At 44.7% G+C, this 26,298-nt stretch overlaps 1 protein-coding gene across 1 annotated transcript in view; it reads right to left on the bottom strand.

Moving 5' to 3' along the window:
• CCDC60 (coiled-coil domain containing 60) overlaps window positions 1-26,298 on the bottom strand; it is a 69,186-nt gene that overhangs the window by 25,945 nt on the left and 16,943 nt on the right. The window contains exons 2-3 of the mRNA XM_084820491.1: window positions 16,468-16,548; window positions 10,669-10,748 (exon numbers count right to left, since the gene is read on the bottom strand). Of these exons, the coding sequence (XP_084676617.1) occupies window positions 10,669-10,748; window positions 16,468-16,548 (161 nt within the window). The remainder of the gene's footprint in view (window positions 1-10,668; window positions 10,749-16,467; window positions 16,549-26,298) is intronic.

Genomic DNA, 26,298 nt, shown 5'->3' with positions numbered 1-26,298 from the left:
AAAGTATTTTAGGATGGCCTTGTCTTGAATGGGCAGTTAAGGGTATAATCATATGCATGTTTAGACAGAAAAAAGTCCTGCAACTCCCAGCATTCCTGAGCCAGCTATGCTCGCTGGGGCATGCTGGGAGTTGCAGGATTTTTTTCTGTCTAAACATGCATATGACTGTGCCCTAAGGCCCATCAGCTTTGTAGAAGACCAGCTCCTGGTGGAGATGAAAACTGCTAGAACTGGTTTGTTAATGATGGATTGCCACAGCTGCCCTCAGTTTTGAACTCTCCTCAGGGTGTGGCTGTGGGGAGTATCATGATGAGCGCCTGCACTTTACAATTTACCACCACACCATTGCCAGTGTATCTCTTATCAAATGGGAAATATATCCCTCCTTCTAATGCTGAACTCAGTCCCAGCCTATTGACAGCTTTGTAGTTAAAACAGGGTCACCAGCAAACAAGAGAGAACTACCTGCATGTTCAAGTGAAGCCTGAGATTTGCACAAATTATTAAAAAAAATTAAAAACTTCCTCAAAAAAAGAAAAAAGAAAAAAGGAAGACTGCATGTGTTGGTTACAAGAACAGTGGGGGTGGGGGTAGAGAGAGAAGAAGCAGGGAATGCAAACTCACTAGGATGTGCAAATCAGCAAAGTTCAAGCTTGCCAAAGTTCTCTGAACTCCATCTCAAAGCTCATTCGGACTCAATTGCGAGCCTTTTCCCCCCTCTTTGCATGGAAATCTGTGCATATTTTCATGTGTATTTTTCCAAATGTACTCATCCATTGTGTGCATTTTTTAAATGTACGCGTTCTTCTCCCATTGATTAAAGCATATTTGTGCACATTTTTTGATAGTACACATTTCTTCATGCACATTTTTCAAACATACGCATGCTGTTGAACACTTTTTTTGGTTTTGGGGCGAATCACACTGCACGCTTGGAAATGTATAGACTTCGGCTGCAGATTGCATCCGAGTCCGTGTTTGGTCCAGAAGGTGCCAGCTGGGTAAATCCTGATGAAAAATGAACTGAAACAAATTTCTAATCCATCCCTAAAACTCACATGCAGGCCTAGTGATGCAGTTAGCAGAGTCACCCGCTGCTGTTAAACTGAAATGGTGGGAGAGGAAGGTGCAAGAAAGGTGATGGAAGGAGATGGGAGGGAGCAGGAGCAGAGGCAGCTAGGTGGAAGAAGCAGGAATCGGAGACAAGAGGGGGAAAGTGAACGTGCACAAGAGAGATGGAGCATGCAAGAACCAGGGATGAGGAAGGAGGCAGTGGAGGAAGGCCACTGAAAGCAGAAGCAGGAACAAGAAATGGGGTGAGGGAAGAGGCGAATGAGCAAATGGAGAGAGATGGGACAGGAACAGAGGTGGCAGGGGGAGGAGGGGGAAATGACAGGGCAATAGATAAACAGAGAGGTGCAGGGAAAGTGTAAAATGGAGAGCAGAGAGTGAGAGGTGTTAATTTGGTCTTGTTTAGCTTCAGAACCTATACTAATTGGGTTCTAGACACACAAGCTTGGGTTAACAAGCTAAGTCCAAACAGGCAAACATCACCACAGACTAAAAAGGAAAATGAAATCAATCAAATGCTTTATTTAAGAAAATTGCAAAAATTAAGAAAAGTAGCATGGTGGTTATATGAGCGGATTAACGACAGGCAGAGGAAAGAAAGTGAGAGGGACAGAAATAAGGGGTCATGTGGGGCAATAAAGGATTTTATTAATGCAAGCCACATTTTGCGGAAGGTTCTGTTTGTAGTACTCTCGTTTTGAACATTCATGAAAAGCATCTGGGGTCTCAGCACTGTCCTGTGGCCATCTTTAATGAGCTTCCGCCACGCATTAAAAATGTGGTTATTCAGGCAGGTATTTGGGGTGGGTTAGGGTATTTTTAAAAATATGATGTTTTTAATGTATAATTTTATTGTTTTAAACTGTTCTGTTGTTGTGCATCGCCCAGAGTGGCTGGGTGACCAGCCAGATGGGCGATTAATAAATTTAATAAATAAATAAAATAAATCAACAGTCACCACATTTCGGACATCCGGCGTCAGCGTCATTCAATGGGATAAGGAAATCCTCACCAAGGGAAGCAGTACAGAAAGGTGTGGACACTTGGATTTCACATATTGATAAAAATAAAGACAGACATTCTTCTTCTCTTGGAGACCCACAGCCAGAATGTAAACTGATAGATGGATATTTTAACGCAAGCCTTTTGTGAATTGATGGAAGAGAAGAGGGTGCAGAGTGGCAGCAAAATGGATACATCAGATCAGATGGCTCTGCAGTCTGTCCATAAAATATGTCTCTGCCCCATCCCGATCTGACAAGCGCATCCATCGCTTGGCACATAACACACCTCCTAAAGTAATGGCTGCGCCAGGTTCAAAACAACCCCCTTTCCTCAGAACAATGCATTAAAGTCCCTGAAGGCTAGACGTGTAACAAACGGCACAGGCCAGAGGGACCAATGATGTGCAAGGGGAGCCTCCTCTCTGCTCACGGGATCGTCTGTGTTTATTGCACTCCTTCTTGAGGCCCTGTTTTGAAGTCGGGCAATTGCAAGCCTCAGTTTCGCACCAGGCCTCAGAACACACCTTGTTCTGACAGAAAGTTAAGCCCCTTTGCAAGACCATAGAGCAGGCTTCCCGCAACTCTGCTCTCAGAGGTACATCAGACGAAAATTCAAATCCAGAACCTCATGCTCTTAGGCTTGGATCCAGCTCATCAAACTAATTGAGACTATGGCCTAATTTATATGTAATGCTAAACAATGGTGTAGTCGTGCCTGAATGAGCCTTGTCAGTTTCCTCTCCTCCCCCACCTCCCCCCATGGCTGCAAGGAGATCAACTATTTTGCTTGGAGACTATGCATGCTGACTAAAGAATGTGCATATTACCCGGAGATGGCAGTCAAGATATGCACATTCCCCAAGGCTGTGTGAGACAATGCATATTGCCCCCAAAATGTGCACAATTCCCTGTTCATGGACAGATTATGTCCAAATTCTCCATGAGGGTGGTGAATGTGTACAATGGCTGGTTATGCACATTGAACAGTCATTCATTCATTCATTCATTCATTCATTTAATTGTTTAATTGCCCATCTGGCCAGTCACCAGCCACTCTGGGCAATGTACAGCAATACAGTTTTAAAACAATAAAATTCTACATTAAAACATCATATTTCTAAAAATACCCTAACCCACCCCAAATGCCTGCCTGAACAACCACGTTTTTAATGCGTGGCGGAAGCTAATTAATGAGGGGGCTTGGCGGAGTTTCTTAGGGAGGGAGTTCCACAGAGTAGGGGCCACCACAGAGAAGGCCCTCTCCCTCATCCTCACCAGCCTAGCTGTCCTGGCTGATGGGACAGAGAGAAGGCCATCCGAGGCTAATCTTGTTAAGCGGCCTGTCTGGTGTTGCTGGAGGCGCTCCTTAAGATAGGCTGGGCCAGAACCATATAGGGTTTTAAAGGTCAAAACCAACACCTTGAATTTGGCCCGGAAAACAACTGGTAAGTCAACTCATGTTACCCCTGAAAACATCTCCTGAAAACAGAAAGGTGGGTATAAATGCTTTAAAATAAATAGCTATCTTTAATAAGACCAATCAGAGTCTGTGAAGTCCCAGACAGGTGGCACAAACAGGAGATCTAATCATTTCCACGCAAGGGGTAAAGAAAATATTTTTCCACTTAAAATTCTAGTTTCAAAGTGTCACATTTATGTAGTAACTTAATAAAATTAGCCTTTGCTGCCAACTTGATGAGAAGGTAAGAATCATTCATTAAAATGCAAATGTATCTGAGATGAACTTTGGAATACATTTATTACGGTAATTGAGCTCCAGCCGACTGTAAGTCACAACACGGATTTTCCGCCACCTTCTCGACAAAGGGCATGTCTTTCTTGTAAACTAATATCTTTGTCAGTGGGAAAATTAAGAGAGCTTTTTGAGTACTAACAATTTTCCGTGGAATACTCGAGCTGCCTTATAAGATTAAATTAATATAGATAAAGGTCACTCTCCTACTGCACCAAAATAAAAGTGACCTAGCAGCAAACAAAATATAAAGAAAGCTGATTGGGAGCACAATTTTAGGGCTTAATATAATGTCATGAGCGTTTAATTATTTTAAACCTTTTACTCCCCCATGAGCTATTCGTTAACTGTAATGCAGAATGACAACGGAATTAGAGGCATGCTTTCCCCTCCAATATTAATGAAGCTTGACACATTTCATTAAGTAAAAAATGCACACACCTAAAGCTGTCTCAATGAGGACTGAACTCAATGAGGCTTACTTCTGAGCTAACATGTACAGGCTTGGACTGTACAAGAACCCAATAATGTAGATCTTCTGGCCATTACTGTGATGTTGGGATAACGTTGAGAAGTAGCATGTGAAGCGTAGAGTCAGATGAGTTATTTATTAGCCTGCCTCCTAACTCATAGAAGAATCTTCCTCTTCTAAAAAGCAAGCAACATCAGCAAGAAGAGGAAGAGGAAGAAGAAGAAGAAGAAGAAGAAGAAGAAGAGCAGCAGCTCAGGTATGACTAGATCAGGAACGGTCAAATTGTGGCCCTCCAACTATGTTGGACTGCAATGCCCATCAGCCCTAGCCAGCATAGCCAATGGTGAGGGATAATGGGAATGGAAGTCCAACAACACATGGAATGCTACAAGTTGCCCACCCCTGGACTAGATTATCACAACATGAATAGGCTGTGAAGAGCCCCCAAATGTACACTGATTGCATGGTTCACCAACAGGTAGAAGACTGGATACTGTGGCCATTTCTCTACACTACAAACTTAACAGACGCTCCTTCTTCCAAAGAACCCTGGGAATTGTAGTTCTGTGGTGGTGGTGGGGATCTTTTAACAGAATTCTTAGCCCTCTCACTAAACTACAATTCCCAGGATTCACTGAGGGAAGCCCAGTTAATTATAGTAGTAGTATAGTTATGTCTACTTAGTGTGTAGCATAGTTATGCCATATGCCTGAAATGTCACCTGGCAAATAGCTCCAGAAGGCGCTCCCAACTGCATGAGGAGTTCCAGTTTCAGGACAAAGTTACTTGAGTGCTTCCATCCATCATACCTACCTGCTCACCCCTTGTTGCTCACCTTTCCTTGGGAAGGGGGAAATTTAGTCCCAGAAATTTAGTGTCTTCAGCTAAAGCACTGCACCCCTCTCCTTCCAGAGCTGGTGTAGGAGAGGGAGGAAAGTCTGGGTCCAGAATACCTTAAGGAACACCTGTTTCCATATGAACCTACTATTCATGTTAATATCCATCTTAGAGGTCCTCCTCCGTACTGCATTATGGTGGTGACAATGCAGGACAGGGCCTTCTCTGCACTGGCACTGACATTCTCAAACATCCTCCCTAAGGAAATTTGCTTGTCCCCTCTTGTTGGCCTTTAGAGATCAGGCCAAGGTGGTCCTTTTTCTGCAGAGCTTTGGGGGCACTCCAACTATTCTTCTTTATCATAACTGAATGCTGCCTTTTACTGTTTTTACACAATGTGTGCCTATTGGTTTTAGTACATTTTGTAACGCAACCTGAAGATTTTATATCAAATGGCAGTCTATAAACACTTTAATAAATAATGTGCAATAAATTGGTTTCACCTGTATGAGTAGGTACCTCATGGTTGCTCAGCACAGAGCCTCAGCTAGGGTAACCCTGGATACTTTTAAGAAAACTTTAGACAGTTGCGTTTTTTGTTAAAGTGACGAAAAAGCATAGAATTAAGGACTAGCTGTAGAATTCAGCTTCCTGTGCATCTCAGCTTTAAAAAATAAATGAATAAGTTTCAAGCCCTTATGGCTGCAAAGATAATTTTTAAAACGTGTGGGCCAATGCCTGGAGGAATTTCAACAACCAGAGGGAAGAGGGTGAGCAGCTTTTCTAGATATTTATTATCATTACTTGCAGGGTACACACTGCACTGCCTTTCTCAGTTCTGGAATCAGGCAAAAAGGGCACTTAGTGAAACAACAGTAGAAAACAGGGCTTACAGCTAATACCAAAACCTCCTTATGGGTTCCACACCTTCTTGCACTAAGATAAATTATACTTTAAAGAACAAAAGCTTCCCCACACTCTTAGAAGACCATTATTATAATTTTTTAATTCCCTAAAGCTGGCAGACCTACTTTAAGAACCACTTCTGCAAGATGGATTTGTCATAACATACCGGGATCAAAGTACACTCAAACAATAAAGCCGGTATACCCTTAATGTGAAGACCCACCAATTCATCAACTATTAGTGGATAACTAACATCTTAGTGAATACATCTACCCATCAAACTGATTCAAGTTGGTCACCCTAGTAGCAAACCCCTTGTGAGTCCTCTTTGGCTGCTGACGTCAAGGAAGAAAAAAGCGTGCGTGTCAATCACAGTGTTATCTTCCAAAGGATACTTGTAAGCATGTTTACATAGATGACAGAATCCAATAAGCAATAAACAGTTCCTTGGTGTGAAGTTGCAACAGGCTAAATTGAGACTCTAGCAAACAAGCAGAAAAGGCAGGGCTGTTGACAGGTACCTAAAACAGCAGCTTCCCTTCGTGTGCGACAGCGTAGGTAATATTTCATCCATCCGTATACTCCGCTAGCTGTCTGCTTGTGTCTGCTCTCTAATTAATGGGAGCTGCCATTCATGGAGAAAAGAAAGTTTTTGCTTCTGCTTCTTCTAGAAAAGAATTCTGCAAATCTCCAGCTGTGACCGTGCAAGAAGCATGCCAATTAGAGTGTTGGCTGCCGAACGGCAAAAAAAGGCAACAGAACACCTGTTTCCAAGCAACTGGCATTACTAAGCATGAGCTACAGTGGAAACTAGTGTCGGCAGATAATGCCAGTATCCCAAGCGGCAGCACAATGTCTTTCTTTCCTGCAAACTCCAATCGGGCCTCCTACCATGATCACCACTACACAGACAGCCTGATCTACTGGGCTGATTTGCCTGGCCTGAAGGAGGGGAGACGGACTGGGCAAAGGAAACGAGCAAGGGCTTTGCAGAGCAGAGATAGGGGACTTAGAACAGCCAAGACTGAAAAGCACTGAACTGAAAATAAAGAGAACAGGCTAGTTTCCAGAGCAATTTTTTTTTTTGAAGGGGGAAAGAAAGCAGACAAGAGTGAATTACGCCTGGCAGAATTCCACTTCCAAGTGGCTCTAGCATGGCGATGCAGTCAGAAATGCGTAAGCGTGACGATCAGTAGAGAGCGGTAACAACGCTTCAAGGACATTGGGCCGTGTCTGTGTTCTGTGATTGACTCATTCCGCTTAAGCTTCACCACAGCACTGTTTCTGTGGTGCCACAGCTATTACATATACACCACAGCAGAGCTGCTTACAAAAAGAACACCGGCCGACACCCCACCCCCCAATCACGCTAGACTAAAGTACGTGGGCAGAAGCCCATTTCAGCTGATTTACAGAATGGACCTGCGTAATGGCCCCAGGCCTGTAACCAAGTCACCTGTAGTTTTAGAGGGGCCTAGAGATCCATAGTGCTTGGCTTAGGTTCATTATAAGTGCAATTCCCTCGCTAGTGGGCCTCTGAGCATGTGAGATGAGTCAAAGGTTGATAGCGCAGCGATAGCGTTAGCATTCCATGCTAACGAAGGCTAGTATCTTATCAGGGCCTAGGATGGGCCTGAGAAGTGAGGCTATGTTTATGCTAAGCTACAGGTGTCTGTGCTGGGAAAGTCCTGATTGTTTTCCTTCTGAACAAGTACTGTTAGTTTATGCTGGGAATGAATGCTAATTAACGCTTGCTGCTATTATGCTGGCTCACTGCTGACATGTATGGTATAAGACCCATTGTACCCCTTGGCTCTGTGTTCAGAGAAGCTGTCTGATCCAACCATTGGGTATGCCTGTGTGCTGTAAGTACTCAATAAAGGCTCCTTGTAAGCAAATATGGATCTGGTTTATCATTATCTCGGCACCTCCAAACCTTAGCAGCCCAAGATGAAGCACAAGTGGTGGTAAAAATTTCTCTCTTGGGTACTGTTAGGGTGCAATCCTACGGCTGCCAGAGAGCGGCTAGGCAGCCATAGGATTATTCGGTTCCCAGAAAACCGTCTCCCTGCCCCCGCCCCCTCATAAGAAGCGTGGTTTGTCCCTGGCTCCATGCTTGTAAGAGCAGCATGGAACGGGGGGGGGGGGCTTCCTGGAGCAGGGAGGGGACGGCAGAAGCATTGTTACAACACTTCCTATGCGCCATCCGGCCTCCCCCCACCCACTCCAACCTGCTCTGGCTAGACAGCTGAAATCAGCCATTTAGCTGCTAACACAGGGCGGTCAGAGCATAGAGAAAATCCCCTCTGTGCTCTGCCCACCATGCATTGGATAGCTGGTCACCTCCGAGTTTGGAGGTGGCCAACTATCCCCATTGGATTGCACCTTTAGAGATTATAGACTGAAACGTATTAAAGTAGCTCTAAAACAGCTACACTGGCTCCTGGTACATTTCAAGTCACAATTCAGCACTGGCATTCCTATAAAGCCCTAAATCAGCCTTCCCCAATCTGATGCCCTCCAGATGTTTTGGACTGCAGCTACGATTGGCCCCCACTCCACTGGCTTTTAGAAACGGTGTGAAAGGCACCCTGTTTAAATGTAGCCTTTTAAATGATATAGCTGTTTTAACATTGTTAATGAAAGAAGCCTCTCAACATTGGCTTACTGGAATTTCCACAAGACTCCAGTCATCCAAAACCACTTATTACTTGTAGTTCTGCTCCTGACCTCTGCTGTACACCCCCTCACTGCCTTCCTCAGTGTTCAGAACAGCCATATCCCTCTGCCCCGCATGGACAGAAACACACACTTCTTGAGCAAAGCTAATGCAACGGAGACCGGAACTAGCCAAGAATTAGGCTGAAATGTCTAGGCAGGTCAAAGATCCTAATTGCCCTGAGCTTAACTCGCATCTGTCTTCTTTTATGTTGTTGACTGTCCTCTGTAGAAATGCCTTTTAAAGATGTTACACTAAGGGCTATGAATGGGAACGCTTGTATCAGAGCCGTGTGCCCTTCTGAGTTTGACAGTGCTCATTTGTCAGCATTTAGTTTTGCAGCAGGCTGTTACTAAACCCCGCCGGTAGTAAATCATGACATTTATACCAACATTTGATGTTTATGCTGCAAAGTGTTGGTCTGATATTCAAATTGACGAACGTACAAAGACCAAAGGAGCCATCCCGTGCATGGAGCATACAAATGGAGCTTTGCATCAGTTTAAGCTACCCCTGTTCAGCTTTGATGCATCATCTCTGACTGTTTTTATTTACCAGCCTCTGCATAGGAAATCAATGTGTATACCGGTCAAGTCAGAGTATAGAGTATGTATTTTGCTGCCTTTACATATATTGAATGTCCAAGTTCAAATCCCAGCATTACCATTTAAGGGACCTCAGATAAACCAGGATAAGAACATAAGAGCCGTGGTATCTGTGTTCCCACAATGGCTAACGACGGGAAACCAACAAGGAGGACACGGGTGCCAGAGCACCTTCCTTGGAAAATATCTCTGCCTGGAGAGGCTGGACACCTGGATTCAAGACCAGCTGCTAACAGAAAGCTCAAAGAAATGTATTATTAATTATTATATATTTATTAATTACATTTTTATACCACCCAATAGTGAAAGCTCTCTGGGTGGTTCAATTTAGGTCTCATTCCATATGAGGCAGCTCCACATAAAGTTACAGCAACGCTCAGTCACAAAGTTGTCAACCATTGGGAGACTCAAAGGACCCAAGAAGGAACTCAGTTCTTGATGGTTCCCATTGAAACAAAGGAGATAGTCAATACCAATCTGCAATATTATAGTTATGTTGGCATTACACTGTTTTATCACATCAAAACAGCAAAAAAAAACCCAACAAGAACAAGCCCGAGGATAGGCAGGCTGATGAAGGGGTGGGGCTTTGCAGGTTGGGGCTGGCTCAGCTCTCAGTGGTTCTCATTCAGTTATATGGTACAAAAAAAAAGGGGGTGCAATCCATTGACAGTGGGTAAAACTGGACCTGGACCCTGGAAGTCATAAGGACAAGGAGGCCGGTTAGCACTGACGGACCCCGCCCCCTTCACTCCCAATGCTTCTCTTTACTTTCTGCCATAAACATGAATGGCTGTTATTTACTTATAGAGGAGGGAATTAAAGCACTGCATGTTGAGAAAAATTTTGCGGCAGGAGTAAAATCCACCCATCACCTCCAATAGCGGTTGGTTCAATATCTACCTACAGGACTCCATCAGGGGAAGGGGGCGGGGAGGTATCACGTGTCTCTACATGCAAAGCACGGCTATGTAATCTATCTCCACAGGGAGTACCCTCTTCCACATTTATTTATTCCATTTATATCCCAACCTTCTTCAGTGACAGAACTCAAGGTGGGATACCTGCAGTCTTCCACTCAGGCACTGACCAGACTCAGACATACTTAGTTTTAGCAAGGTTGTGTCGTGTGCCTTCAGGCCATGCCCTGGGATACATATGACCCCAATGTATTATAATAAGCAATAATGATATTGTTGGCTCTTGGTAATGAGCTTAGAAAAGGAGGAGAGCAATTCCTAACTATTATAACCACTTTTTCCTCTGGATGTTATGATATGGTGCAACATCATCTTTCCTACCTTGTATGTTGAAGGTCTTTATGGAGGGTCCTCAGATCCTTTTCTAAATGTCTAAAAGGCAGGAGTTTCTTCTCAAGTTCCTGCGGAGAAGGACAGAAGCAAGCAGATACACTGGAAAGAGTTGCTCAAGATGAATGATCTTGCAGACAGATATAGCCAGTTAAATAGATGTAAATTATTTTTCAGTTTACTAACACACTAGTGCCCTTCCCAATTTCTCACATGAGTGCAAACATTCCCTTTAAGCCAGAGAATGCGGAAGCCCATGTGGTGTAGTGGCTAGAGTGTTGGACTGGGATTGGGGAGATCCGGGTTCTCATTCTCACCGGGCCATGAAGCTCACTGGGTGACTTTGGGCCAGCCACTGACTCTCAGACTAACCTACCTCACAGGGTTGTTGTGAGGATTAAATGGAGAAGAGGAAGATCATTTAATAGGGATAAATGCAAAGTTCTGCACCTAGGAAAAAGAAACAAAATGCACAGATACAAGATGGGGGATACTTGGCTCAACAATACTACAAGCAAGAAGGAACTTGGAATTGTTGTAGATCACAAGCTGAATATGAGCCAACGATGGGATGTGGCTGCAAAAAAGGCCAATGCTATTTTGGGCGGCATTAATAGAAGTATTATTGAAGGGGCCGCGGTGGCTTAGTGGTTAAGACGCTGAACTGCAGACTGGAAGGTCGGCAGGTCAGCAGTTCGAGACCCGAGTGCTGCATGACGGAGTGAGCTCCCGTCTTCAGTCCCAGCTCCTGCCAACCTAGCAGTTTGAAAGCAAGAAATTGCAAGTAGATAAATAGGTACCGCTTCGGCGGGAAAGGTAACAGCGTTCCGTGCACCTCGGTGTTCAGTCATGCCGGCCACATGACCACGGAAGCGTCTTCGGACAGCGCTGGCTCTTCGGCTTAGAAACGGGGATGAGCACCGCACCCTAGAGTCGGACACGACTGGTTGGGGACACCTTTACCTTTACCTTTTTAAATAGAAGGATAGCTTCCAAATCCCGGGAAGTACTAGTTCCCCTCTATTCAGCACTGGTTAGGCCTCATCTGGAGTACTGTGTCCAGTTCTGGACACCACGCTTTAAGAAAGATGCAGACAAACTGGAAAAGGTTTAGAGGAGGACAGAGTATTGCAGTCCTGGGTTTAAGCCCCCTGACTGCCTCATGGCATGGGGCCCCAACCTCAATCAGGTCTCTATTTGTAAAAACTGGAACGACAACAACCTGATCCCAGGGTTGTTGTGGGGCTGAACTCAATAAGGATCGTGAATTGCATCTTTAAAGATGATATCAAGGTAAACATTATTTTTGGTCTAGCAAAGACTCAAGAGTACAATCAAAAAATTATCTTTTCTGGACCCAGTTTTGAAGTATTATTTATTTATTTAAAAAACATTTATATACTATACTATACTACACTACACTGAGGCAACGAAGAAGATCAGGGGACTGGAAACAAAGCCCTATGAGGACAGACTGAAAGAACTTGGCGTCTTTAGCCTGGAGGAGAGAAGACTGGGGGGAGATAGGATAGCGCTCTTCAAGTACTTGAAAGGCTGTCACAGAGAGGAAGGCCAGGATCCTTTCTCAATCATCCCAGAGTGCAGGACACGGAATCATGGGCTCAAGTGACAGGAAGCCAGATTCCGGCTAAACATCAGGAAAAATCTCCTGTTAGAGCAATACGACAATGGAACCAATTCCCTAGGGAGGTGGTGGGCTCTCCCACACTGGAGGCACTCAAGATGAAACTAGACAGCCATCTGTCAGGGATGCTTTGACTTGGATTCCTGCATTGAGCAGGGGGTTGGACTCGACGGTCTTATAGGCCCCTTCCAACCCTACTATTCTATGACTCTATGTATGCCACCTTGGGCTTCTTGAAATAAAAGGCTGATATAAATGTAATGAATAGAAAAAATGCAGCTTCTCTGAACCCTCGATAGAGCCCACCAGCAGAGCACTTTTGTTTTGTGACATTTGCAATCCCAGCAGCGACGTGCACAGACAGCCCCAGAGGGAGGATGGGGGTGGGGGCAAGAGACACACAGTCAAGCAGCTTCGTCTGGCTTTGCTCACCCCCTCTCCCTTCCTCAAGGCAGCGGGGACTTTGGTGAGTCAGTGAGGTGTCTCTGGAGGACTTTGCACCTGGCAGGCCAAATTTGGTCCACTGGCCAGAAGTTTCCCATCCGAGCTTTGTGCGTGGCACCAGCCGAGAATGGAATCCCATTACATCCATGAGCACAAAAAAAATTACCCTTTCACACATTGGCAAACTGACCATTGGCCTGGCCTCTCTGATCAAGTTGCTCATGTCTGTTTTATGCTGCAAACAATTCAAGACAACCCGATTCAAAGTTGATAGAGCAAGTAATTGAAGCCAAAGGTCAAAAGCAGTTTAGCAGGTAATACTTTTAGGTAGAGTCACTATGGAAATTCAGAGGAAGTCTGCAAGTTCCTCCTCAAAGTATCTGAGGAATTTCAAGCGAAAGCCAAATGAGCTTCAATACATTTTGCCTGTGGCATTATCAGCACATCCCCAGACTGCCAACGGATTTCGCCCTAAAGCAAAACCCGACAGGAATTTAGGGTTGGGTGGGTTTGGTAGGGGGGAAAAAAGAAGACTCATGTGGCACTTTGAAGACAAAGAAAATTATTCTTGCATAAGTTTTCATGTGCTCCAATTCATCAGATGCATGAGGTGTTCTCCAGTTTCAGGTAAACAAGAAGTCAGAAGGAAATTCAGTGCAGACAATGGAGCTGTTCACACAACACGCTAACCCACACTCAACCACTGAGTGTGGATTGTTGCTGAACCACGGGTTGTTTGTTGAACCACAGATCAGCATGTTGTCTGAACCCAGGACATTTTCCACAGGGTGGCTGGTTAACCATGCAGTGTGGTTTGTTAACTGCTCTGAACAACCCAACAACAAACCACGGGTTCTCAAGGTGGCTTGTTCAAAAAAAATAAGCCACCCTGTGTGGTTAACAAGCCACCCTGTGGGAAAAGTTGTGGGTTCAGACAACACTCTAACCCACGGTTCAAGGAACCACTGAGTGTGGGTTAGTGTGTTGGGTGAACCCAGTCAATTGTTACCAGTGCCCATTCACAGTACAGTTGCTGCTGAGAACATAACATCCTGGTGCTAGGTAAACCAATTAACACATGTAGTGTGAAAAATAGCCTTTATCCCAACTCAGGCCTCTGGCAAAATCTTATGTCCATAAAAAGCTTATGCCAGAATAAATTTGTTAGTCTTGAAGGTGCTACAAGACTCTTAGGGTGCAATCCAATGGGTGACACTCCAGACAGAATTCAGAGTCCTCTGCCTGTTCTATGCTCTGCCCTGCTGGCAAGAGTCAGGCAAGGCGAGAGAAGGACGGAGACAATTTCACCTCCGTTTAAAATACAAAAAGCAGCTAGATGGGCCTCTGAGCCTGTCTAGCTGGCTTACCTTTTAGTGGGTGGGGAGGGGACTGGAGAAGCCATAGGACAGGGGTACATTTGAGAAACTGCTGTGGGCACCGCCACAAAATGGCTCCTATGGAGGATGCGGCTAGTCACATAATGGCTGCCATGGGGGCCTGGCTAGTCAAAATAGAAGTAATTCACCCAAGAAACAGAGCACAAGCAGAGGAAGAGTCTGAACTCCAAAACCAATCCACATAGTTGACCCCACAGAAGCACAACAAAATACCCACTTACGGTTGCAATCCTATGCATGCTTACATGGAACTGAATGGGAATTACTTCTGAATAGACCTACATAGGATTGCTCTGGTCATCCTGTACACACACGCGCGCGCGCACCCTTTTTCCCAGCCCCAAAGGAAAGAAAAATGCCCCCAATCCCAAAAGGAAAGAAAATGTTTTCTCCACCTCAGCCCCAAGTTCAGCCACACCATTCCCGCCCAGCACTCCTACCTCCTCCTCTGCCATCAGAGCCCTGCCTGGGAAGGTTGTGTGTGTGTGTGTGTGTGTGTGTGTGTGTGTGAAGAATGAGTGAAGGGGCTGGAAAGGGAGAGCCAAAGAGCGAGGCTAGGGACCCCTGGATATTCCGTGATCCAGTCTCTCCCCCCACCCACCAGCACACCCCTTTTTCTCCCTCTCCAACTTCACTTATGAGGTCACAGTTCCGACCTCATAAAAGAATCTTTCTGCGGCACCTGGGAGCAGGTGGGAAGATCTGCAATCATATCTCCTTTGTGCTCATAGCTGTGTACAGGCACGGGGGAGGAGATCTCCAGCTTCCTATGGCATGCCAGCCACTGTCTAGAGGCCACAGGAATGCTCTCTTAGCTGTTTTTGCCACAACTGATAATACGGCTGCCCTCTGGAAACTGGTACAGGAGTTTCTCATCCCTGCTTTTCAGACTGCTTGGTTTCTCTGCTCCTCCCACCCCCCAAATATTCAAAGACATTACAATTTCTTCAGGACAGCTTTCCCTTGGAATCTGTCCAGAAGGAGGAGAGAGTTGAAATTCTACAAGACATCTACTTAATAGGTAAAGTGCTCGACAGTTTGATTTCACCAGTTGAATAGGTTGTACAATGCATGTGTGAAACATCTGCAATAATTTGAATTCAAATTAAAAATATTATGACCTGGAGAGTTGAATACAATACTTTAAAATTTGAAAAGAATCTTCCAGAAACAACCATATGGCAGAGAGCCAGTGCAGTCTGGTGGATAGAGTACTGCAGTCCTGGGTTTAAGCCCCCTGACTGCCCCATGGCATGGGGCCCCAACCTCAATCAGGTCCCTCTTTGTAAAAACTGGAACGACAACAACCTGATCCCAGGGTTGTTGTGGGGCTGAACTCAATAAGGATCGTGAATTACATCTTTTTTTTTTTAAGATGATATCAAGGTAAACAATATTTTTGGTCTAGCAAAGACTGAAGAGTACCACCAAGAAATTATCTTTTCTGGACCCAATTTTGAAGTAACAATTGTTTATTTAAAAACATTTATATACTATACTTTTCCCAGTAGCAACGTATGGCTGTGAGAGCTGGACTATAAGGAAGGCTGAGCACCGAAGCATCGATGCTTTCGAACTGTGGTGCTGGAGAAGACTCTTACGAGTCCCCTGGACTGCAAGGAGGTCAAATCAGTCCATCCTAAAGGAAATCAACCCTGACTGCTCATTGGAAGGACAGATACTGAAGCTGAAGCTCAAATATTTTGGCCACCTAATGCGAAGAGAAAACTCCCTGGAAAAGACCCTGATGCTGGGAAAGATTGAAGGCCAAAGGAGAAGGGGACGGCAGAGGATGAGATGGCTGGATAGCATCACCGATGCAATGAATAGGAGCTTGAGCACACTCCGGGAGAGAGCGGAGGACAGGAAGGCCTGGCGTGCTATGGTCCGTGGGGTCACGAAGAGTCGGACACGACTGAACGACTGAACAACAACAATATACTATACTACACTACACTGAGGCAAACCAAGATTTGCCACTGAGAATACATTCAACAGGCAGCTGCAACTCATCACAGGTCCCCAACAAATATACTGGTACGATACAGTTTGCCACCCTAGACCTAAAAAATGGAATGTGGGAACTGATGTCTGCATCTGTATGTGTGTGTGAGTGCACCCTGCAACAAATTAAATCTCAGCTGTGCACCAATGAAACCCAAATTTGCTCTCAGCAGATGAGCTTGTTATTCCCCTGACAATTCTGGTGCTTCTCTAGGCAGAGCGGCCTCCCACTTTGCTAGCTTAAATCAAGGGCCAATGCGTTTGCACAGATAGGTTACTTGGTGGACTCCTTAAACTTACCTTTTGTTTTGGCTTCTTAGAACTCACTGGTTCCACGTGCTCCACTATTTCTTCTGGACAGACCTCTTCTCTGGGGAGTTCCTGAAAGTTGAAGCAAAATGTGTCATCAGTACAGAGCCCTGCTGTGCTATGAATCCTATGGCATTCTGGGAGAAAGATTCCCACAACGGGTGGTGCTACATAGTGATACTGCAGTGCAATTAATACATATACATAGCGATTAATACATGCAATTAATACATATACATAATACATATACATAGCGATACTGCAGTGCAATTAATGCCCTTGGCACCTACAGGCTGAGCTGATGTCTTCGAATGTTCATGAGCATCCTGCAGGGAGTAATAGGGTATTTACTTATTTAATAGATTTATATACCACTTACTATATTTAAAAGTATCTCTACGTGGTTTACAAGAAGATTTGAATACAGATTTACACGCATGTTTAAATACAAATTAAAAGATTTAAAAATTTGTAGTGCTCCACAACTGCCAGTTGAAGTGCACTTTTGGAAGTTACCATTAGCAGTGTGTCAGAAGCCTGAAGTCACGTGGGAGGAGTCTGTGCTGTGGCTCCCTCCCACGGCAGCATCATCCTTCCTGGAAACTGGAGCAATGACGTCATGGGAAGGAGAGTGTACTCCTCTTGTGTGACTGTGGACTTGTGGTGCTACTGAGCGGTATGAGAAGGAGCCACACTGCGGCAGCTCCCATGTGCTAAAGGCAATGTCAAATAGGGTCTCAAGGTCAAGATGGGTTTGGCTGAGACATATCCACTAGGGAGAGGAGCAGCCTACCTTGTCTAAGAGGAAACCTAAGGAAGGAAAAGATCCCAGGAAGCAGAGAAGCTAAGCAGCAGAGAGCGAAGACAGGCTGATTGGAAGAAGGGGGTCAGAGGAGGGAGTGGACTGAAAAGCAAAAGCATGGGGGGAAAGGGGGGGAGGTGGACAAGAAAGGGGCTGGAGGTGGGGTGGAATGGCAGAAGAGCCAGGAAGAAAAGGAGGGAGATAATGAAAGGGGGTGGCTGGAGGGAAAATCTCACAGGGGTGTTGAGCCTCTTTCAGCCCGATAGCTGCATTTCATATTGGAGAAGCTCCCAGGGGCCACGTTCCACTGGTGGGCGGGGCCAATGACAAAGGGGGTGGGGCAAAAAGACCAGCATAATTTAACTGAAAGCTCTTATTTCCAGGAACTAAGCCTTAGGTTGTCTGGAAGCACCCTTATCCACTCTCTAGTAACATGCAACTTAAGACTACTGTCATGTGTTGTACATAGGGCTGACTTTGAGGACTGCACAGAAACCTCTTACGCATTAGAACAAGGGCAGGCAATGTGGTGCCCACAGGCACCAATGCACCCCCAAACACCTTTCTTGGTGCCTGCCAAGATGCCCTACCTTTCCCACTCAAAATAAAAAATTAACACATTTTCATACTGGCACCTGGGATTCCGGTGAAATAGGTTTATGTTGGTGCTAAAACCTGTGGGCTCAAAGGAGTGGTATTGTTTAGTGTATCGGGCTAAGCCCCCGCCTCTGCCTTATACTCAATCTCTGGGGCAGGTTATTTGTCCTTTGCCATGCCTCCCACGGCAGCCATTTCGTGGGGGTGCCCAGGACAGTTTCTCAAATTCTCAAAAGTGCCCACGGGCCCAAAAAGGTTGCCTACCCCTGCAAGAGAACATGCCAACCAGACAGTTAACTAGAATGTGCCACTCTGAACACAACTTGCCAGGATTAAAAGACCTACAGTGGCTATCAGTTCATTTCTGGTCAAGAAGTCCTGGCTTTGAGCGAGAGAGAGAGAGAGAGAGAGAGAGAGAGAGAGAGAGCGCTAAATGGCCTGGGACCAGTGTGGGTAAATGACCACCTTTATATAATGGAAGTAAGTGGAGACTCGGGGTCCAGAGTGGACCTTTTTGGGAACAAGGGACAGGAAGTCTTGTGGAAGGACATCTCAGGACGGATCTTCTCCCTTACTGCAGCATGCTACAGGAAAGCTTATGTAAGCACATTTAGAACTCCAAAAAATACCTTCCTTTCAGCCTCAAGTTTGCAAGTGCTTTTGGTCAACGAAGTGGCCTCCTCCCATATAAATCTGCCTGACCTCTAAAATCTGCTTGAGATGCCTGCTCTGGGTAGCACCCCCCCACCCAATCTGTGGTTAGAAAGAGGGACTTTGCAATAGTGGCCCATCTTTAAAATGCCCTCCCTCAGGGGATTAAATGAGGTACATACATTGTTTTTGTTTAGGCATGAGGTGAAGACCTTTTTTTTATTCACCAAGGCTTTTCAATGAACTGCTCTTTTCTTTTTGTTTCTGCTCTTTTACTGGATTTATTGATTTTACTGACGCTGCGTCACTGACAGTCTTTCCTGTTTGCATCCATCTGTTAGTTGGTGGTGGTGGTTTTTAATTCTCACTGCAATGTTTGATGTCGTATTTTACTTTATAAAACACATATTTATAATTCATATTTTATTGTGAGCTGCTTTGGAGGCTTCTTAAGTCAAAAAGTAACATCTAAATATTCCTATTGCTGTACTTGTACCCTTGTTATTGACTTTTTAATATTGACCACATCCACACGTTTGCAAGTCTTTTTTTAATCTTTCCCTTTTATTATTGCTACTCTTATGAAAATCCAAAGATATTTAAAAAGAAAAGAAATAAGTGGCATATAAATACTTGAAAGTAATAAATAAAAATAAGAACAGCAGATAGCCGCAGGTCCCTATTAGATACATACATGCAGCTATTCTGAAGGCCAAGTCAGCTACAGAGAGGCAGCCCTAGGTGGCGCCTGAAGCTGCCTAACTGATCCGTGGTCCGTCCGGTCCCTCTCCCTGGAAAGCTGTTTTATGGCCTGAGCTGCAAAACATTAAACCAGGCTATCAAAATGAATCTGGGTACTGCGCATCACAGAGTGGTTGTTAGCTAGACGACGGACTTAATAGGGTAGCAGCAAATGAACAATCTGAGTAGTAGAAATGAACTTGTCCACCTATAAATAAAGCCAATCAGTTCTCCTGAGATGCTTTTGAGTTTGTTTGTCTTCCTGGATTGTGCTAAAAAAAAAAAAAAGCTGCTTTTTATATAGGCAGTGTTAGGATGAAATCCCACCAGAGCAGTTACTGGGGTTTATGCTTCTTCCTACCCACTCACTCAAGGTCGGCGTCAAGGGTAGGAATGGTTAGGCACCTGCCGGGGGCCCACACCCCAGCAGAGGCCCACTGACAAGAGCCCCCTGGACTTGCTCCTTCTCTTCACCCTTGCAACCTGCTTGTTCACCCACCTCTCACCCTGCCCAGACAACAGTGGTGGTGAGGAGGAGCAGCAGCAAATGTTCCCTGGTTGTCTGCCTGTCAAGCAAGCAAGTGGCAGCAACCATGGGAAATAAGAGGAGAAGAAGCAAGAGCAGCTGAGGACAATGATGGTGAGAAGGTACACCCACTGGGGGAGGGACCCATTGAGGGTATATTGCCCAAGAGCCCCCAAAACCTGGAGCTGGCACAGCACCCACTCCTCACCAATGGCTTAGATACTGCCCTTTTCATATTGCTTTGAACAAGGAAAAACAGGACAGTGGATTGCATTCAGGTGCATTGGAGCAAAGCTCTGTTAAGATTGCAAAGAATTATGCTGAAAATTATGCTGAACATACTTGTTTTTCTTAATGAACGGAAACATGTTTCAAATACAGCCGCCCATGTCAAAACCTACACTCTAGACCATGAAGGACAATGCTGAAGTGCTTCTCAACTATGTTTGTGTCTGAGCACAATCACAAAGACACAGGCTTGCAGGTGTGAGGGAGGGGGAATCCCAGCTCTAGGCCCCTCTGGGGTAGTCCAGGCCCCCTTCTGGAACGCCAGCTACATTTAGAAGAAAAAGTAAGCCTCCAGCCCCTTTATTTGCGGAGATATAAGGGAAAAACATTAAGGCAAAATTCTCCTCAACTGCTCACTTGCTCCCGCCTTCCAATCTTCTGAAGTTTTTTTTTTTTTATTAATTATATTTTTAATCAGCCCAACAACCAACGTTCTCTGGGCAGATTACAAGCAGTTAGAAGACTAGCATGCCATACAAACAGTTAAAATATAAAATACAATACAATATTTAAAAGAATAAAATACAATTAAGAACAGCGAACAGCGAACAGCACAGGAATAGATAAAAACAGTCATGAAAATCTAGTACTAGATCTCTAAAACGCCTGGGAGAAAAGAAAGGTATTTGACTGGCACCGAAAAGAGAACAACATAGGCACCAGGCGAATCATTTTGGGGAGGACATTCTGTAAGTGGGGTGCCACAACTGAGAAGGCACTCTCTCTTGTAGCAACCTGCCTAGCTTCCTATTAACAGAATTAAATAATGTTAAATGCATTAGATTATCTCATCTAAGCTGGAACTATTCAGTTATCTCATCTAGGCTGGGGCTTTTCTGCAATGATTCCTGTCCCCTTGCGCCCTCAGCAGCTACTTGATATTCATTCAAATCCAGCATTCCCACTGGCCTGCTCAAGGAGGCAAACACCACTGCACCCAACAACTGCAACACTTCAACAGCAAAAAACGTAGCAAATGTAAGAGTTGTTATCTGCAGAACACTGCTTCTAGATGGAAAACGGGACAGCTAGATTTGGTTCTCCATAGGGCCACCATCAAGGATAAGCATGGCCAGGCACCTTCTAAAGGCCCCACCCCAGCCTGATTCAGAGTCTCACTCTCATCTGTACATGAGCTCTTTCACAAATGGATTTCACCATTCACTTCACTGGAAGGAGCTGCTCCATGCATTTGTGGCCTTGTGTGTGGAGCTGTCCTCTTATCTGAAGTGAATGGGGAAGGCCTTGTGGAGGTTCTGCACCAGCAACAAATCTCCATGCAACCATGAGAGCTAGAAGCTTGCTTTTTTTAAAGAAGTGAAGTCTGAACCTTGCTGGAAATTGAATTTCATGGCACACACTTTATTTCGTGTGCAGCCTTGTTAACTGAAAAGAAAAAAAGCCACTATATTTTGCCTGTTTTAGCAAGAGGTTTTAAACTTAGATGGTACATTTTCCCAAGAGGCACTTAATGTATGTATTATTAATGTTAACTGCTAATGTGTCCCTTTCATTTTTGTTCACAGCTTTGTCTTTTATTTTATTTACTAAATTTGCATGTCTCTAGATATAAGAAAGCTTAATTAAGCCAGCAAACCAATGGGTCCAAGATGGGAAGATGAGCTTGGAAAAGCCTGATTGTGCTGGGCTAAAAAAAAGCCTTCGGCCACGATCCAGTCAACGTTCTTAGGCTGTTATTCTAAACATGCTTTTATGAGGGAGTAAGTCCCACACAACAGGGTTGGAGTTTGCTGAGTAAACACACTTCGGATCAGGCTAGAAATCCAACAGATTCCAAGGACAGAGAGCTCAGCATATGCCTAACACAGAGGCCCAATTCAAGCTTCCTGATCTCAATCTGACAAACCATGGTTTATCAGGCTGAGAGTGAGCATTGTGCCTGTCTGTTCCCTCTTCCCATTCCTTCCTCTCGTCTCTCTGGAGACTTAATGCCATACCTCTAGAATTTAAGCCATGGTTTCCTGAACCAGGAAACTGCTACAGGGCCAGACTGGAAATTGTGGATTCTGGTTTGCAAGCCAGGGTTATAGTCGCAGCTTCAATCATGGCTTCCCAGTGTGAACATAATGGGAAACTGTAGTTGAACAAATCCTGGAAGTATTGCAGTACTGGAATCCTGGAAGCACTGCGTGAGAGAAAGGAAAAAGGAGCGCACAGGCACCATGGTCATTCTCTGCTTCCAGACAGAGGGTGCCTATGCGCAGGTCGTCTGTCTTTCTCTCCTTAATAGAAGTTTCTCTGTTAAGAAAAAAAGATGGAAGCACTGGTGGGAAAACAAGGAAAGGTTACAAAGGGAAGATGACAACATCTGTCCCTGCCCTCCCCCCCCCCAAGTAAAATTCTGCCACTGAGGTAGAGCATTTGCACAATAAAAGCCTTGTCTGGAAGCACCCAGAGTCCTACAAACCATGGTTTACTGAGATTGTTATATCTGAATCAGGCCTTTGTTCTGCTGTTCACTCTTGAAATCTGTGGGTTTAAAGAAGAGTTACTTTTTAGCTCCATTGAGCCTTTATATTTCTTGCATCAGGCTATTTTCAGTGGTGTATTTTTCAGAGTAGTTTCAGGTGGACACCAGGCAGTAGGAGGCTCCAAACACTCTCATCCCATTCCATTATATTCTCCTTGCATCCAGGCCTCTCCCATTTTCTTGTCTCCTAGGAAAATGTTACATGCAACCATCGACAGTAAATCCACAACCTGCCTACTTCTGCAGTAAATTAGTTCTGGACTGCTGCCTTTAAAAATTAAAATGCAAGACCTGTTTCTGGCATAAATCCAATTAGTGCCATTCTTAAATTTAAGCATAGAATCCCTGAATTATTCCAGTTGGCCTTGGTTCTTTTTCCAGCCAGGGAATCTGAAAGGCGCAGAGCTTGCTCCAGAGTATCCACATATGCCAGTGTTTTGTGGGTGTTAAAACCCCATCCCACTGTATACACTGAGTCTCTATTTCTGCTTCTCAGGTTCCCTTTTTGCTTTGTTTGTTTCATTTCCATGGGCATTAGGAGGAGTGCCAAAGATTCTTGCTTCCCACAACCCTCCCCAAATATTCCGTTTGTTGCATGTTACCATGAAACTCCTTCCTTTCCTTGGCAAAGATTTCCTCTTTATCTATCCTATTCAGTGCCTAGTTTTCCATCCATCACCCAATCAAGAGGAAACCAGAGATTTTGAAAACAGCAACTGTGCTCTTATTATAAAAACCTTGTTTTGTCAGGGATGTGTTCGTGAAGTCATCTTTGGCACCATGACGAGCGTCTCTGAAGCCACAGCATGAACCTAATTTTAGCCACAGCTGGTTAGGGCTCCCAATAAGTATTCTCTAATACTGATAATAATGGGGGTCCCGGTGCATCTGCACTGTAGCATAGCTGTGGATGAGTGTAGGGAACTGCTCTGTGGAGTTTACAGTGTGGGTTCAAGTCCCAGGAGTGCCCTCTCTTTTGCCCCGACATGACTTTTTGCCAGGTATTGCCCCTTTTCCCCCGGTGGGGCTCGAACTCCCAGCTCCTGCTTTTCAACCCTAAGTAGCGAGCCACTGTGTCTGTGGCTGCATGTATCGGCCCCTCCCTTCGGCTGTTCCCTCTGTGGGCAGGCCTTGTATAGACATATAATAAACAATAATAAACACAAGGAGGAGGAGGCGGAGGAGGAGGCGGCAGCAGTGGCAGTGGAGTTGTGTGGGCTCTTTTTCCTCCCCTTTGAGTGTTGTGCTCTAAGAGTGTTTCTACATGAGGCTTTGATTGTGCACTCATGATTGCTCACTGTCCTTTACACAACATCATCCTCCAGAGCCTTTCCCATGCTTTCAAACCATAATCGCTTCCCCCCGCCCCCCCAACAAGGAGACTGGCCTTTTTTTCTGAATGGCATTGTAAAGCCCTGTGTAATCGTGCCATTCTGCTATACCATAGAGCCATCTAGCGGTTGTGTAATGGAACATATAGAAAGGCCGAGAAAGAAAAACGCCAGAGAAAGAAAGCACGTGTAAAGGAGTCAATCTTAATCCCGCAAAGAATCTGGAAGCAAAAGCCCCGGTAAAGGTGCAGGATAAAAGCCTCATGTAGAAATGCCCTAAAACAGTAGTTGTGAGCAGCATACAGGGTTCAAATCTCTGCTTATAGGATGTGTTATTGCAGTGTTTCCAGGGACGCTAGGGGCGGCCAACAATTTTTACACCATGTTTGTATTTTCTAGTTGTATGTTTTCCCCTCCCCACCCAGGCTGAGCACATACTGAATACAATAGTTTTTCTGCAGGTGTAGTCACAGTGAATACAGGATTGCTCTGCTAGTGTACTTTACTGATTCCCCCACCCCCGAATCAGTTCCAATACTTTTATCTATGGGAAAAGCTTCTGAGATATTTATACAATATGTTAATTAACTAGTTTTGTTCTTTGGTTAATTAAAAATAAGACAAACATGCTTAATTAGATCGCAACTGATTTAGGGTGGTAGAAAATTTTCCAATTCAGATTTTACTGGAAACTCCACATAGTATCAGGCATGCTCAAACAGGTTTCCTCAGGTGAGACTTGTTCAAATTAAGCCCTCACTGAGAGTTTCTAAAGCTCTGATTATCAAAGCATTTGGCCAGCAGTTGCCACATTTCACCCCAAAGGGGACTGTGCAATGCTTTCAGAACTGAGATGTCCAAACTGTCAGACCAGCGTCTAGCACAGGAAATAAACACACCACCAATCTTGACAACATGAAAAATGCAACATGACAGGCCTCTTGGCACCAATTCCTTACACAGCAGCTGGTCTAGCCTCAAAAGAATGAAAACATTGGCTGTGCCGACTGATTTTTTTTTTTTTAATGTCACACATAATAAGCCAGATCATGCAAGTCACATTATGCCCACTTGCAAGTGGGCACAAAGACAGGCAGAACAACTGCAGGAAATATTTGAACAAAAACTCCAACAATGACAGCAAAACTTTGCAGATTGCACCAAAGGGCAGAGCCTGCTTTGAAGACAGGCTCCAGGAGACAATGTATGGTACATTTTTCAATAAGTCTTTTGTGACAGAGGGGGGGAAAAAAACCTTTAATAATAGAAGGAACACATAACAAATTCAAAGTGACCTTGATGAACTGGAGCAGTGGGCAGAAAATTACATGAAACTCAATACAACTGAATGGGAAGTCAAAAAGAGAAACTAAATGGAAGGCATTAATTGGTTGGGGTGGAACATTCCAGTGAAGGAGCTGCATATGGTTGAATTCATGGCTGGAAGATGCAGGGATTGCCATGTTAGATGGCTGAAAAAAAGAAAAGATCAGACAGAAACATGGAGGAAGATAGGTCTATATCAGCTAAACAGAGCTCCAGCCGAGAGCCCTCCTTGCAGCTACCAGCTGCCACTGCTGAGGCCAACAGAGGGAGGGGAAGCAGCAGCCCTTCCATTGTGCCTAGATCCAACTCCATTTTATTGATTTGTTGCCCTGCTCTTGCGCCAAAAAGGGCTCCCAGAGCAACATACATACAATCAGTGAAAACAAGACAGTCCCTGCCCACAAACTTATAGTTAAAAAAAAAAACACGGCACAAAAGAAATGGAGAAGAAAGAGGAAAAAGCAAACTGAAGCCACTGATTCTTAAAAGATTAAATGGTTCATAACGACCAAGTTGAAAACAGTCCAGGGAAAGAAGTGCTGAACTTTGTAACTTAAGAATTATTGCCTACGTTTGCTTTCCCTCCTCCCCACCAATCCCTTTTCCTTTTGTGTTGTTCTCTTAGGGCTTTTCCACACTGAGGCTTTTTATCCTGCGATTTTACTGGGGCTTCTGCTTCCGGATTCTTTGTGGGATTAAGATCAGCCTTTTACATGCACTTCCCTTTCCCTACCCTTCCCCCCCCTTTATCTACGAGTTTTATATGTGTCATTATACAGCCACTGGATGGTGCTGTTGTTATAGCACCACTTCCTCTTTACATGGACAAATTCAACCAGATTCACGGTGCTTCTTTTTATTAGCTCATTATTTCTGTTTCAAATTAAGCCGCGGAAATGATCGGTAACCACGGCAGAGGTGCTGGAGGTTGATGGTGTCATGTAAAGGATCGCAAACTTCCATGAGTAACCAATCTCAATCACAGGATAAAAGACCCATGTGGAGAAGCCCTTGTAAGCCTTCAGGCAAGGATTTTCTTATTACTGATCTTTGTAAGCCACTCTGAGAG

This window comes from Heloderma suspectum, chromosome 13 (genome assembly GCF_057233095.1).
Source record: "Heloderma suspectum isolate Gila_16-S chromosome 13, 16-S_ref, whole genome shotgun sequence".
Lineage (NCBI taxonomy): Eukaryota > Metazoa > Chordata > Lepidosauria > Squamata > Helodermatidae > Heloderma > Heloderma suspectum.
Note: the sequence above shows the minus strand (reverse complement) of the source record. Positions and strands in the feature narration are given on the sequence as shown.